This window comes from Teleopsis dalmanni, chromosome 2 (genome assembly GCF_002237135.1).
Source record: "Teleopsis dalmanni isolate 2A chromosome 2, ASM223713v2, whole genome shotgun sequence".
In the NCBI taxonomy this organism is placed as follows: Eukaryota; Metazoa; Arthropoda; class Insecta; order Diptera; family Diopsidae; genus Teleopsis; species Teleopsis dalmanni.
Genome location: NC_051847.1, coordinates 181,892,968 through 181,905,942, shown reverse-complemented (window position 1 = coordinate 181,905,942; position 12,975 = coordinate 181,892,968). Strand labels below are relative to the sequence as shown.

The 12,975-nt window shown below is 31.0% G+C and overlaps 1 protein-coding gene across 2 annotated transcripts; it reads left to right on the top strand.

Moving 5' to 3' along the window:
* Positions 1–2,298: 2,298 nt before the first annotated feature.
* On the top strand, positions 2,299–12,885 carry LOC119680227 (glutamate receptor ionotropic, kainate 2-like; the record flags this gene model as incomplete). Of its 2 annotated transcripts, none has more annotated exon segments than XM_038092938.1 (14): positions 2,299–2,462; positions 2,662–2,884; positions 3,032–3,222; positions 3,328–3,520; positions 4,957–5,114; positions 5,211–5,432; positions 5,519–5,725; positions 7,266–7,350; positions 8,791–9,067; positions 9,158–9,359; positions 9,526–9,748; positions 9,913–10,028; positions 11,791–11,940; positions 12,634–12,885. In XM_038092938.1, coding segments are annotated over 14 exon segments (2,639 nt in total), but the record flags the coding sequence as incomplete, so codon positions are not given.
* Between the last annotated feature and the right edge of the window lie 90 nt (positions 12,886–12,975).

Genomic DNA, 12,975 nt, shown 5'->3' with positions numbered 1-12,975 from the left:
TTTTTCGTTCATTTGGAAATATCTTTGAATAATAAGTAATGAATACTTTTAACTTGTTCATGTTCAACAGAGAATCTATTCAACCCTTCGGAAAGTTTTACTCTCTATTCCGTGTTATAATGAAATTATCCGAAATTGGAATAGTGAATATTATTTAAAGTTCTTTGGCAATTGAAAGTTTTTCTAAAAAAAATTATCATCGATCCATGTAAGAATTATTTTCTTTTATCGTTTTATTTTTGGGCATATAACTTAAGATAAAAGGAGTTAGTAATATTTGTAGTCTCAAAAAATTATTAACAAATAATTAAATACAAGATACATATATCCAAAAGACCATTGATGATGGGTATTTGACAATATATAAATTTATTATTAGTTATTAATACAATTTTATTGTTGTAATTCACTATTGTTCACAATATCCTTCTATTGGAACAATATTTAATAATATATTAAAAAACATGTTAATTGACTTTAACAATCAAATATAATAGTATAAATTAATTTTAATGTGTATTTTATTTAATTAATATATTTAAAATTGGTTAGAGTAAGTAAGTAATAATCCCTTCTGAGAAACAATCACTTCAATGAAACGTAATTAATTAATATTTCTATTAAATTAAATTTGGATGGATCGGGCATATGCTTCGAAAGCTTCATTATGAAATTTGTTAGCAGGCGTTTATATACAACCCACAAGGTAGCAGAGGAAGATGTCGTTCAAATATGGAGAAGGTGAACGTTAAATGAAATAAATACGGTTTTGCAGCCCCTAGGAAGAAGAATAAGCAATATTACTGTTATAAAGGACGTAGTGTTGCGGTGCGAAAGGTGGTAGGGACTTATAGACAGCCTATGTCCAGCATAAGAGGCTGCTTGAAATCTAGTGTTAATTAGATTAATTAGATAATTAATACTAATATCATTATTATTATTAAATTAAATTCAATTTAATAAATATTGTAAAACGAGGTTTAGGTTACACATGCTCATTATTTTATACATTGTTCGAATCGCATTTAAACTTAATTAAGACAGACAACTTAACAGTTATTGTCTTATATAATCTGTAGTTCTTAAGGTACACATTATTAAAATGCAAATTTTTAAATTTCAACAAAAATATATTACAATATTGAAAAAGAAATATAATTGTTTATGCAGTTTTAGTAAGATAGCATTCCTTTATCTCTCAATAAATTTAACTGCATATAAAAATGTATAAATGAAAATAAAAAAAATATATTAAATATGAAATAATTATGTATAATTGTTAAATAAATGGAATAATTTATTAATAATATGTTATATTTTAAAATTGTTGTTAATATATTTTATTTTACTTATTTACTTACTGGTACTTACTTACTTAATATTTATATTAAATTATATTTAAATAGAAAATTGTGTACAATAAGTAAGCAATAATTTCTTCTGAGACGCAATCCCTTCTATTAAACTATATTAATTTAGTTTTCTATAAAATTAAATTTAAAAAGAAAATTGAGTAGAGTAAGTAAGCAACAATCCCTTCTGAGATTGCTATAGCATTATCTACATTTTAACTAACAGTAATTAGTAAAATTAATTCTGAGCCGCTACTATGATCAACGTTTCATTTTAATATTGTGTAATATTATTATAAAATAATTATGCTGGAATAAACTTTCTATAGTTTTTTAGTACTGAAAGTGAAACAATTATGCATTATGCATTTGCAGTGCTTAAATCTACTGAATGGCGCGTCTGTAAAGTGAAAGCGAAGGGTGGCTCTGTTGTTTTAACAGCAAAGGCGCTTTTAACAGTGAAACTACAGCGAAACAACAGTGCTGTGTGATTTGCATAAAGCAAAGCCAGCAAAGGCAGCAACGACAAGTGAAAATCACTTTGAAGTGTAAATTTATATTTTGTGTATTTTATCTAAAACATATTTTAGGTTAGTGCTCAACGCAGTAAGCACTGGAAATATGTGTGAATATTTTTGAATAAATAAATAAGAAAAAATTACATTTTTGCAGTTGAGTTTTTTGTCAACAAGATATTTGCATTTAAGAGGGAGTAGCAAATATTTGCAAATCTGTACAAACAAATATGAAAATACATAAAATACAACACATAAAAATAAATATACAACATATATATATATATACAGTGTAGATACATGGAGACATTTGCATGTAAGGAAAAACTATTGTTTTGTTACATGTTTTTTATGCAAATTAAGATAAACAGAAAAACGACAACGAAAGTCGTTTTTGCATAATAAATAAAACCATTTTGCGCTTTTTGCAGGACTTGTCTTTGAGCACACACTAAAGGATTTGGAGAAAGTTTTTCACTTAGCCGTCGAGAAGGCCAACGAGAATAATGAGGACTTGAAGTTGCATGGCGTTACGACAAGTATAGAACCGGGTAATGCATTTGACACATCGAAAAAGCTATGTAAAATGTTAAAGGTAAGCTTTGCCACAACTGAACACCACAAAATGCATGTTTCTTGCATAAAAATACTCTTCATACATACATGCATACATACATACATACATACATACATACATGCATATTGCAGATGACATGTAACACGTAAATAAATAAATACAATAACGAAAATAAATTATATTAAAATTTTTTATGCGTATTTGTTCACTTCTCCAGCATAATCTTGTTGCCGTTGTCGGACCAACAACCACATTTGCAGCCAAACATGCCATGAGCATTTGTGATGCGAAAGAATTGCCATTCATAGACACCCGCTGGGATTTCAATGCACAACTGCCCACCATCAACCTGCATCCGGATCCGTCACAGTTGGCAATCGCACTAAAGGATTTAGTAGTTGGTTTGGAATGGACTAGCTTTACCATCATATACGAAACGGGTGTGTGTGTGTGTCGGTTTGTGTATGTCTCTCTGCCTGCATGCCTGCCAAGCCATTGTGTTAAATATTTAAATCACATTTGTTGCTGTTATAAATGTGTTTCCGCTTTCCGTTTCGCTGGTTTCACGTTTTTTTGTTTATTTATAGGCGAGTTCCTCGCGACCGTTAAGGAACTGTTGCAAATGTATGGTACTTCCGGACCAACAGTCACAGTGCGTCGGTATGAGCTTGACCTCAATGGCGATTATCGAAATGTATTGCGTCGCATCAAGTATTCTGGTGAAACTTCATTCGTGGTTGTTGGTGCAGTGGACACACTCCCTGAATTATTCAAACAGGTAAACTCATCGGAAATTGCTTGTATTTAGTGTCAGTTATTATTTAAACCATCCTTGAATTGCATAGTACTTGCATTTTGTTTTTGTTTTTATTTTTATGCGCAGGCACAACAAGTTGGTTTGATGACTGGTGATTACAGATATATCGTTGGAAATTTAGACTTTCAAACTATGGACTTGGAACCGTTTCAGCATGGTGATACAAATATCACAAGTTTCCGTTTGATATCACCAGAAAATGATAATGTTTTTGAAGTTTCTAAAGCTTTATATGATGCGGAAGACCCTTATCAAAATGGTAAGCTACACATACATCAGTTCAATTGTTTACAAACTACCTGAACTGAAATATGAGAGAGTCACTCAGAAAGAACTTTGACAAAAATGGACTTCATTATCTCCGATGTGCTTGAGCTTTTTTTTGGACATAAATTTCTAAAGTTTATTCCTAGGATTGCTAGAATCGACCAAACCCATTCCAACGTTTGGTGGTATACCTCAAATTCAAATTATGCTATCAGACTTGCTGTTACTGTTATTTATGAAGCATTATGCACTTTCTTCAATGCATAAAGTATTCCATATCCTTAACATAAAAAAACAAAGTCTTCAGCTTGCAGGTTGGTTGCTGGTTGTTGCCATCGAACAATATTGCGGTTGATCTTGCAGTCGTGCTAATATTGTGAATGCAGCTGTCTATCATTCAGGACGATTACTGTGATCGAATATTTGTGGTGGCATATTAAAGTCGATGTCGGTGCACGAAGCTGTCACTGTGGTCTTCGTGACTATCGTAGCTAATATAATTGCCGCTGTGTTGCGAAATGGCTTGTTGGTAACAACTACCGTGGCGCTAAGATAAATCGAAATAGTGATGTCACGTTGAGGTAGTATTGTAGATCTATAGATTGCTTCCAAACCTTATTTATGATCGTGCCAAATAGGTTGGAAATAAGGTTGCTAGACAAGGATTTTTCTGCCAGAAGTAGCCGACATTTTAATTAAAAAAAAACAGTTCATGTGGTCTAATGAAAATTATTCAGATGCTTATCGATAGAGTGTTAGATGTACGGTCTAGAATTGGTTCAGGTTTTGACATTGCGTTTGTTTGTTTTATATTTTATTTTATGTGTCAAATATGTTAAATTTCGATATTTTTCCTTTTTGGGAAATATATTTTGTAATTTTGCGTACAATATTTTTGGTATGATTTCCTTTAATTTATTCTTAATGAAGTTGGATATTTAAAAAGTTCCTTGTATGGCCAATCAACTTCATTAGCGACCTAAATCTAATAAACTGCTTTAATGGAGGTAATGGGAATATAATATCAGAGTAGTCGAGTAGTTAAATTTTCACTACCAAATAAGATACATTAAATACGTTATCTTTTAAATTAAGAAAACATTTCTATTGTGGCTGCAACTCTTTAACATCCTTAAGTGTAAACCAAATGTTTGCGTTATCAAATACCAATCAAAATCAATTTGAAAATTTTATGTACTTTCGCATAATGAGTTCACACTTATGAAATCCAAATGTGTGGTCTAAGCAATTGATTAATCCAATACTTTCAACTTCAAATTTCGCACATTTCAACTGCATTGCCGCAAGCTAGAATTTTTTCACAAATTTTCAAAGTCATCTACAACTGCAATGGTTGTCCACTTTACTTCATGGCTCACATACAGAACGAACTTCACATTAAAATTGCATTTATGTGTGCATTTCCAGTGTCATGTCCTTTGACAGTCAACATGGCTTTGGTGTACGATGGCGTACAACTTTTGGCAGAGACATTTCAGCATGTGATATTCCGTGCGGTACCGTTAAACTGCAACGATGACAGCACTTGGGATAAGGGATACACGCTTGTCAACTACATGAAATCGGTAAGTATCAAGTGACGATTGTCAAAGAAAAACATTAAATGCTTACCAATCAAAGTGAATGTCACTCTTGTTTTCGGGTGGGGGTTTTAAATTCAGTTCAATATACAAGGACTTTCGGGTGAAATTAAATTGGATAATCAAGGTTTACGTACTGAATTCGCACTGGAAGTTGTTGAGTTAACAGTCTCTGGACTACAGAAAATTGGTACTTGGACAACTAATGACGGATTTAGTATAAATCGTCCAGCACCTCGTATAGTTGTAGAACAAGATCAACGTTCTCTGGTAAACAAAAGTTTTGTGGTCATAACAGCAATTGTGAGTATTCTTATTTTTAATTACAATAAAGGTTTTTTGTTTTAATTTAATAAATTTACTTGATAAAATATGTCCTTTATCATTAGAGTGAACCATATGGTATGTTGAAGGATACAGCAGAGAAACTTGAAGGCAATGATCAATACGAAGGCTTTGGTATTGAATTAATTGAAGAACTAAGCAAGAAATTGGGTTTTAGTTATACATTTCGCATACAAGAGGATAATAAATATGGCAACCTTGATCAAATCACTAAAACATGGAATGGCATGATTCTTGAAATAATTGAAAAGGTGAAGAATGAACTAACGTTGAAAATTATATCTTTTCTATATTTGAATATTTTGGACACAATGGTCTTTCAACTGAGTGCGCTGGTCTCGTACTGCCCTTCAAATCAAAACAAAAGAATATATATATATTTATCTTTTTTTTTAAATTTTCTTTGACAGTTTTTCATAAAATCCCCCCCGGTTTCGCTATTCAATCATTTTCAATTTCTATTTAAAATTCGGTTTAAGAGATTTATTTAACTGACATTAGCCTTTGAGTTTCATTTCCATGTTTCATTGATTTCAATTGTGATCCAATGAAGTTATCAATTCCGGCATAGAATGTCCGTCATTAACATAAATATTCCACCTCTCACGGTCTTCACAAAATTAATGCCTTTCGCCTTCCATTACTTGTGCATCCTTTCCATTCGCCCAGTGAATGTAATTCATTCTGAACGCACCGAGCTTATGGATATTTGACGCATTTCACTTTTCTGGTATTTAAGGAATGATGAATAGCAGGCATTCAAGTAGGAAATCGATATGAATGAAGTAGACGCAAAATTTGTATTTGTTTTACTGCACAAAAATTTTAAGGACATTTATGACAAATTATGGAACTTAATATTTCTTTAAATTCAAAAAATAATTGATAATATTTATTTTACTAAAATGGGAAATAATTTTTTCTGAATTAATTACTGTAGTTTATATTTTTAATGAACTTTCCAAAACCAAAATTCTAATCCTTTTAAGTTAAAGTTAGGAAAATTTATGTCATCCTTGTGAATAACAACAGATAGATGATATATATCTTAAGGGTATAAGGACATAATATAACTTTTTATGGAGTCAGTCTGAAATGTAATAGAATTTCTTTCGTATGAGGAATTGTATTTGAAATAGAATAGTATATTTTCATGAGCTTAAATACATATGGTTTCCTAATGTAGATACATTCATTCTAACGAATACAAACTGTTTGAAAAAAGTAAACAGTGTTAACTATTTTGGTTCAAAAATGAAAGGAGTTCCAAAATTCTAGCCATAACTCTATAAATTCTACAAAATATTATATCATATTTTCATTAATAAATATTACCTTGGGCACACTATTAGCTATTTCATATTCCTCCTGCAGTTACATCTTTCGATTCTGACCACAAAAGTTTAAAAATATAGATTTATATTCGTAGATATATAATACTTCGACGAATATATGGTGATCAATCTCACCATTTCATCTAACCAGGAGTACATTACATATGTAGGTATATGTTATTATGTTAAGAAAGTGCCTGGAATCTAAAATTTAAAGTCTATAAAGTCCTCTTAAAGGGAGGACTTTAGGAAGGGTCTTCATTACTGACTATAGGTTGATTACTCAGTTCTATTGGTTCTATTGGTATGTAGATAACCCCCAATTTCTAATTACAGGTTAACTGTAATTTGGAATTTAGACTCCAGATTACAATTGGAATTGAAAAATTAATGACTTATAAATGAACTCTATTTAATTTATCAGCAATCACTATTTTTATCAGTGTTTTTCTTATAGCGCGCCGATATGGGTATCACCGACCTTACTATGACTTCGGATCGGGAAAGTGGTGTTGATTTCACAATACCTTTTATGAATCTAGGTAAATATATTACTATTACTAAAATTTAATATAATATTAAAAATATTAATAAAACATAATAGATCATTAATTATCTAAATGATCATACATTAGCTAATTTAAATTAAGATTAATTGTCCCTTAATTAACTATTATAATAAAAATGTATTGCTTATTAGTATTTTATTAGTATATTGTTATTATTAGTATTAGTATTAATACTGGGTAATGCTGCCTTTTTCTATAAAATTGTATGAATATTAAAATAAATTTGGATCAGCTGTTTATTGTTGTAAATGTTGAAAATCGTGGTATCAGTTATTTTGTTATTATTGCAAATACATATTACACTTATATCATGTTTCCACTGCAGCTAAAACTACTTATGTTTATAAAATTAAGTTTTAATCGTTTCCATTGGCATAAGTTAATTTGAAATAGCTTATTTATAATTTATATGTAAAACATATGAAAAATATTTCAAAATTTTAATAATTTCCTGTGTGGGCAATATACATTAAGACCGAAAAGTTTTCGGAAATTCTCATTTAAAATTCGCGCGCTGTATATTTTTCGATATTTTAAGTTTATGTAGTTTGGCAGCACTGTCCTTAATTACTATGCCAAAAATGAGCGCGATCTGTCAGACAGTTCGTTTACGGCAGCTGTTGAAACCAGTTCACCTCAGTAGGGCGTTGCGAAAAAAACAATGGAAAAAAATATTGAACAAAGAGTTTGCATCAAATTTTGTGTTTCGAACGAAATTTCGTGTGCAGAATCGTTGCGAATGCTACAAAAGGCTTATGGGGAATCAGTTTTATCGAAAACTCAAGTTTATGAGTGGTACAAAGCCTTCCAGGACGGTCGTACGACCGTCGAAGACATTTCGCAACGCACTACTGAGGTGAACTGGTTTCAACAGCTGCCGTAAACGAACTGTCTGACAGATCGAGCTCATTTTTGGCATAGTAATTAAGGACAGTGCTGCCAAACTACATAAACTTAAAATATCGAAAAATATACAGCGCGCGAATTTTAAATGAGAATTTCCGAAAACTTTTCAGTCTTAATGTATGTTATTTTAAGGGTTGCATTCGACATTTTTTGCCTTAAATCTGTTGTTTTATTTATAATGAGCTCATTTATATAAAAGTTCTTTATATGCTAAATTATTTTTATGGCTAGCTTTGATAAGCAAAATTGCTTAACCAGTAGAAACATGATATTATATTAAGTTAAAAAATACGATTAAATAAAAACATGGCTTTAGCCGTCTGTCGGAGTATTATTATTATTATTATTATTATTGTGTATATATTATTATTATATATTTAAAGAAAATCTGATAACTGTTTCTAAAATACATTTAATGTATTTTTAATGTATGCTTATCAGTTTAATTTCTTTGAATAATGTCAAATTACTTGGTCATTACGTATACCATTTTTATTACATTTATAGGTATAGCTATTCTCTTCCGTAAACCAATGAAGGAGCCACCACAACTATTCTCATTCATGTCACCATTTTCTGGTGCAGTATGGATGTGGCTAGGTATAGCCTATGTAAGTGTATCCGTAAGTATGTTTGTATTGAGTCGCATATCACCAACCGAATGGGATAATCCATATCCATGCATTGAAGAACCAACAGAACTTGAAAATCAATTCAGTTTTGTGAATTGCTTCTGGTTTTCCATCGGCGCACTATTGCAACAAGGCACTGAATTAGCACCCAAGTAAGACATGGAATTAATGTTCACACAAGTTTTATGCGTTTCCTACTCTCACAAATTTTTATTGCTTTATTTCTAATTTCGTGCTCATAGAGGATTATCGACGCGTGCTGTCGCCTCAGCTTGGTGGTTCTTTACATTGATTTTGGTCTCATCGTATACAGCCAATTTGGCTGCCTTTCTTACAATCGAATCGTTAAGCAGTCCCATTAATAATGTAGAAGATTTAGCGGAAAATAAAGGTGGCGTAAAATATGGCGCCAAAGTTGGTGGCAGCACATACACATTTTTCCAGGTACGCACGCAATATGTGGATGCCTTCCATCGGTGTTCACCTTCCATCGAGTGAGCCGATGTGTTGGCATTAATGTTTCTACCAGCTGTTCACTGCAGTTCTGTATTTTAATTAAAATTGTGCCCGTATTGTTTTATACCATAAATTCCAATTTCATTTCCTACAGGATGCTCAGTACCCTACGTATCAGCGTATGTTCGCGTATATGAAAGAGCATCCAGAACTTATGACTTCGACAAATAACGAAGGCGTCCAACGTGTTGAGAATGATAATTATGCATTTTTAATGGAGTCCACAACTGTTGAATATAATACGGAACGACGCTGCAAGGTAACACAAGTGGGCGCATTGTTGGATGAGAAAGGATACGGTATTGCAATGAGAAAAAGTGAGTATGAAGTGAATTAAGTAATAGAACGAAATAGTGTATATAATACCTTATAAATATTACAAAATTAATTAAATGTATGTTAAATTATTGAAGAGTTAAGTATAAATAATGTTAGGTTCATATACTATATATATATAAGCCAATTACTTAAACAATTTTAGATTGGCCTTATCGGGATTTGCTCAGTCAAGCTATTCTGGAATTGCAGGAACAAGGTGTTCTATCCAAAATGAAGACAAAGTGGTGGCAGGAGAAACGTGGTGGTGGTGCCTGTACAGTAAGTTTAGTATTTTATTTAATACGCAATTTGTTAAAATTTTTAAAGTTGATAAACTAACGAATCTGAGCTATTAAATTTAAAATAAAATTATTCTAAGGATACGAAAGGTGAAAGCAGTGCACTCGCCTTAGAAATAAGTAATTTGGGTGGTGTCTATTTGGTGTTAATTGTTGGTTCCATATTTGGAATATTTGTTGCAATTTTGGAAATGTTACTGGGTATAAAACAACGTTGTGATGAGTATAAGGTATACACACAAAAAAAAAAAATACGATGTATATAATAACATGTTCCCGCTGATTTCGTTAAAGCACTTTATTTGATTAAGGTCGCCAATAGTATATTTCCACTGGTTACTTAGTAAGTGTAACTTATTAAGTAAATTTCGTTTAACATACCAAAAACTTCCGTGCTTTTTAACTTACTTAATAAATACTTAAATACTTAATAAAGTAAGGAAAATTCGACTTAATATTTCGAATGCAACCCTTCCAAATAAATTTTCCTCAAAGGAAATTTAATCACATTTTTATATTTATTAATTGAATATGTAATACATTTGTAAAATATAAATACATAAATGACTTAATATATTAATTATGTACTTAATTTCTTGTGTGAAGTTTTAATAGAATTTTCAAGAAACTTTCTGACAGATGAAACCTTTTTCACATGCAATAAGTAACTTATGTTACTGGAAGCGACAAAATTTGAAGACACTTAAGTAACTGACTAAGTAAGCAGTGGAAACAATGTTTAATAAAATTTGATTAACCATACAAAGAGCTTTTATGGTTTTTAACGTAGTTAAGAATAAATCAAGAAAAAAAGTATTGAATGCAAACGTAAATTTTCGTTATTTGATATATTTAACGCATAAAATAACATGTAAATAAAGAAAAAAAACAAACAAGTGCAACAAACAAGAAGTAAACATTTTTTAAAATGTTTGTGTTTATTAATAAAATATCTGATTCATATATAAAAACATGTAAATGAGATTATACAACAAATATATATTTGATATTATTATTTAATATCATATATGATTTAACGAAATATATTTATTTTAGTTTGTTATCAACTGAAATGTGAAGAAATAAAAGCTCTCCTCCTACCTTCTGTCTCATAAAAGCTCTTTCATACGCATAAATCAACTTAAGTCAATGAAAACAAACAAATCATAATTTGATTAATATTAATTAATTTAACTGCAGTGGGAACATGCTATAAGTCAACCTATTTACCCAAAAAAAAACGTGTAAATATCACAAGAGATTAAAGTGTGCACCCCACCCACCATATCTCAATAAAAACACAAGGCACATGCAACAATAAATTTAATTAAATAAAATTTTAATAAATAGTTTAGTATATGTAAATAGCTCGAAAAATTTTTTTAATATTTTTATTATAGATATCTGTTAGTGAAAAAAATTTATTTTTTATATATTATGATTTATTATATAAATTTTGTTATGTGAGAAATGGCTTTAGTTCCCATAGTGGCGTTAAAGCACATTTTTGTTATTTTGTTGTGATTTATTAATATTTCTGGTCTTAATTACTGAATTTATTTTAAAATTATTAAATTTTTTAAACAATTCAAAAAAAAAAAAAATTCACACAAAAATCCTTCCACCTGCACAAATGCCGTTGAATGTCAACAATTGTGATGCCCGCTTCCATTTTCCCATGCACTTTTCTGGCTTCTCTGGTGACTTTGTATGACTTCATCAACGCTTGCCAAAACCAACAGCAAGGCAAGAGCTCGGAAGGCGCCAAAGGGTTGGGCTTTCCTAATTTGGGTGGCGTATATTTGGTTTTAGTCGTTGGCAGTGCCTTAGCCAGTGTCTATGGGATTTTAGAGTGGCTGTGGAGTGTTTACAGCACCGCACGCAGCAACAAGGTATTATGCAGTAACGCGTTAGCAAACACAACTACCGCATGCAAATTTCACATCCCACGCAGACAGAATACAATAATAAAAAATTAACTGAATTTCAACAAAAAAAAAAAAACAATAAATGAAAAAAATAACTGAATTTAAAAAAAGTGAACTAAAAAAAAACAAAAAAAAATTAAAATAAAAAGTTGACATAAAAAATTATTCCCAGTGTAACACGCTTGACACACATGTTCACTCTTCATTCAGTGGTTTTTTTTTTGTGTTTGTTCTTCTCCTTGATATAATGAAATTTTTTTTCCATTTTCGCTTAAATTTGATTGCTTTCATGTTGAAATATTGAAATTCTGCATCAAATTCATTGAATTTATTTCGAATTTATAAAATTTGTTTCTGTAACTTTGAAATATTTTTGCTTTATGACTGGCACTTTGCTTGGCCTCTCTGTCTGTCTGTCTGTCTGTCTGTCTGCTTGTCTGCCTGTCTAACATCCATCGATACTCAATGTTATCCTGCATCCTGTATAAAACTTACACACATTCATTCATTCACCTCACTTTATATGCCTCCCCCCACAACCACCCCCACCTCTCGCTCTTCACTAAGTTCACAACTTGAACAAAGTAAAATATTTCGATTTTATATTATTTCTTCTTTGTTTTTGTTCCTATTCCGACGCTTATTCGACACGGCAAGGTATCCTTCAAAGCTGAACTTATGGATGAAATACGTTTCATACTGCGATGTTCGGTCAATGAGAAACCCGTTAAGTATCCTAAGAATTCTAGTCGCAGCTCAAGTTCAAGCAGCAAATCGAAACACCGCTCTACTTCTAGTTCAGTGGACTCATTGCCAACGGAACACTTGGAGGAGCACAAGAAGCACAGCGTTGCCGAGCAGGGCAAGCTTGCGAAACTCAAATAAATTTCAAATATTAAAAATGTGAAATAAAAATTGTTAAATCTTTACTGAGAAGAGAAAATAGAAAATAAAATTCAATAAAAAATATTTTTTTTTTATTTTGCATTTCATTGCTCT